Raw genomic sequence first — 1,874 nt, 5'->3', positions numbered from 1 at the left:
GCCTCCCAAGTAGCTGGGACCACAGGCGCCCGCTACAACGCCTGGCTATAATTTGGTTGCAGCCGTCATTGTTGTTTGGCGGGTCGGGCTGGATTCGAACCCGCCAGCTCAGGTGTACGTGGCTGGCACCTTAGCCGCCTGAGCCACAGGCGCTGAGCCCATTAGGCACTTTCTGAAGCTCAAGTAGTCTTCTGAGCATTTCTTTTATGATGAAATCATCTAATTCAGTTGACTGTTTCAGCTAAAAATGGTTTCATTCATGACAAAATGTGTTATGAAAAATGTTCTTATATTTCACATTGTAAGATACCCTATTATTTAAAACTGAATCAGAATCAATGCAGTATACTTTCACACTCAACTTATTACTCTAATAAAGGCTGCCTTTTAACACGAAGTCATTTCACTGGCATGTTATTAATATAAAATGGAACGCTCGAAATAGTTTACTTCAAGCACGGACTACGCAGGCACCAAGTTTGTCAAACAGTGCCCCACCCCTCGTGAGAGTGGACGACCTGAACGTTTTCGTGCCTTCCACCGCGCAACAAACAGCTACGAAAACTGCACACAGACGCCAGCAGTTCGTGTTTACCAGCACGGTTTTTCCTGAAGTGGATTTTGCATCATCCTCAACACCAAATGTCACCAATATTCGGGTACACTGAAGGGAAGAGATGGCCACGGATCCTACGTATCACTCTCCCAACATTCATGTGCATACTCCCCCCATTTCTTTCCCCAGAAGTAGGTAGACGTTAACAATTAAGGACCTCCCCGCCCCGCAACTACGCAATTAAGTTTGTAATTGGGTGGCTCGAATCACTGAGATGAAAATTCAAAGAGTAACAAAACAAGATGCAAAGCGGGTCAGGTCTATTTCCTTTGATATTACAGGATTTTACATTTTAAAAAAAGCATCTACGGGATGCCCAGATTTCCAAAATCCGCCCCTCCCCCTGCCGAAGGTCTTTCCTCTCCTCCCCCCTTTCTGGGAAGTCGCGACTCGACGCGGCCGGGGCCGGGATGCTACTCACCGAGTTTCTCCACCAACTTCAGCATCACCCCTCCGATGTGCACCTCCCCGGTCACTCTCAGCGTGACATCGCGGTTCAGGTCCGTCACATGGACGCTCAGTTCCCACGTCCCGTCCGCATAGCAGCCATCTGGCATCCTTATCCCGTCCAGAGCCATGGCTCCTTCCTGCGAGAGCGGAGGAAATGGCTCTCGTCAGCGTCACTCCCCCAGAGGAAGGCAAATCCCACCGAACTCGCCGCGTCGGCCGCGGGCTGGGAGAAAGCGGGAGACCTCGGGGTTTTTGCGCAAACTAGCGCGGGCGGCGGGGGCGTGGGCAGCGCTGTGCGCCCCGCTCACCCCCGCGGCGGTCCTCGGCGCCCCGGCCGCCCCGGCGCCGCCCGCCCGCACCGTCCCTGCCTAGCGGACCACGGCGGGCTTCACCTGCCGGCCAGCCGCGCCCGGGCTCCGCGTCCCTCCTCGCCGTCCGCGCCCCCCGCGTCCCCCGCCGGGGCCCCAGCCCCTCACCGCGCGCTCCTCGCACTCCCGGTCTCGGGCCCGCGCGGCCGCAGGCGTGGGGTGGTGGCGGCGACGTCCGCGTCCCGCTCCTCGGCCGGCGCGGCGCTGCTCCGGCCGCAGAAACTAATGGCAGCGGCGCTCCACCCCTCTCTCCCCGCCCCCTCGGCCCGAGTCCGGCCGGGGCTTTGCGCGCCGGCTCCCTCCTCCCCCAACCCACACAGCGGCCCGCGCGGGTCTCGCCAGCCTCGCCCCCGGCCCGGCCCGCCCCGCCCCGCCCCGCCCCGCCCGCGGCCGCGCTCCGGTGAGGGGGCTGCGTGGACTCGGGGCGGGGTTGGGGCGGC

At 59.8% G+C, this 1,874-nt stretch overlaps 1 protein-coding gene across 2 annotated transcripts in view; it reads right to left on the bottom strand.

Annotated features, from left to right (window-relative positions):
• The window catches only part of FERMT2 (fermitin family member 2), an 85,995-nt gene extending 84,355 nt beyond the window's left edge, over positions 1-1,640 (bottom strand). For both annotated transcript variants that reach the window (XM_012806577.2, XM_003792134.3), the window contains exons 1-2: positions 1,543-1,640; positions 1,038-1,203 (exon numbers count right to left, since the gene is read on the bottom strand). In XM_012806577.2, coding sequence (XP_012662031.1) covers positions 1,038-1,194 — 157 coding nt within the window. In that variant the 5' untranslated portion in view covers positions 1,195-1,203; positions 1,543-1,640. The remainder of the gene's footprint in view (positions 1-1,037; positions 1,204-1,542) is intronic.
• Positions 1,641-1,874: the final 234 nt, after the last annotated feature.

Source organism: Otolemur garnettii, unplaced genomic scaffold, assembly GCF_000181295.1.
Source record: "Otolemur garnettii isolate 467f Iridium unplaced genomic scaffold, OtoGar3 scaffold00054, whole genome shotgun sequence".
NCBI lineage: Eukaryota > Metazoa > Chordata > Mammalia > Primates > Galagidae > Otolemur > Otolemur garnettii.
Note: the sequence above shows the minus strand (reverse complement) of the source record. Positions and strands in the feature narration are given on the sequence as shown.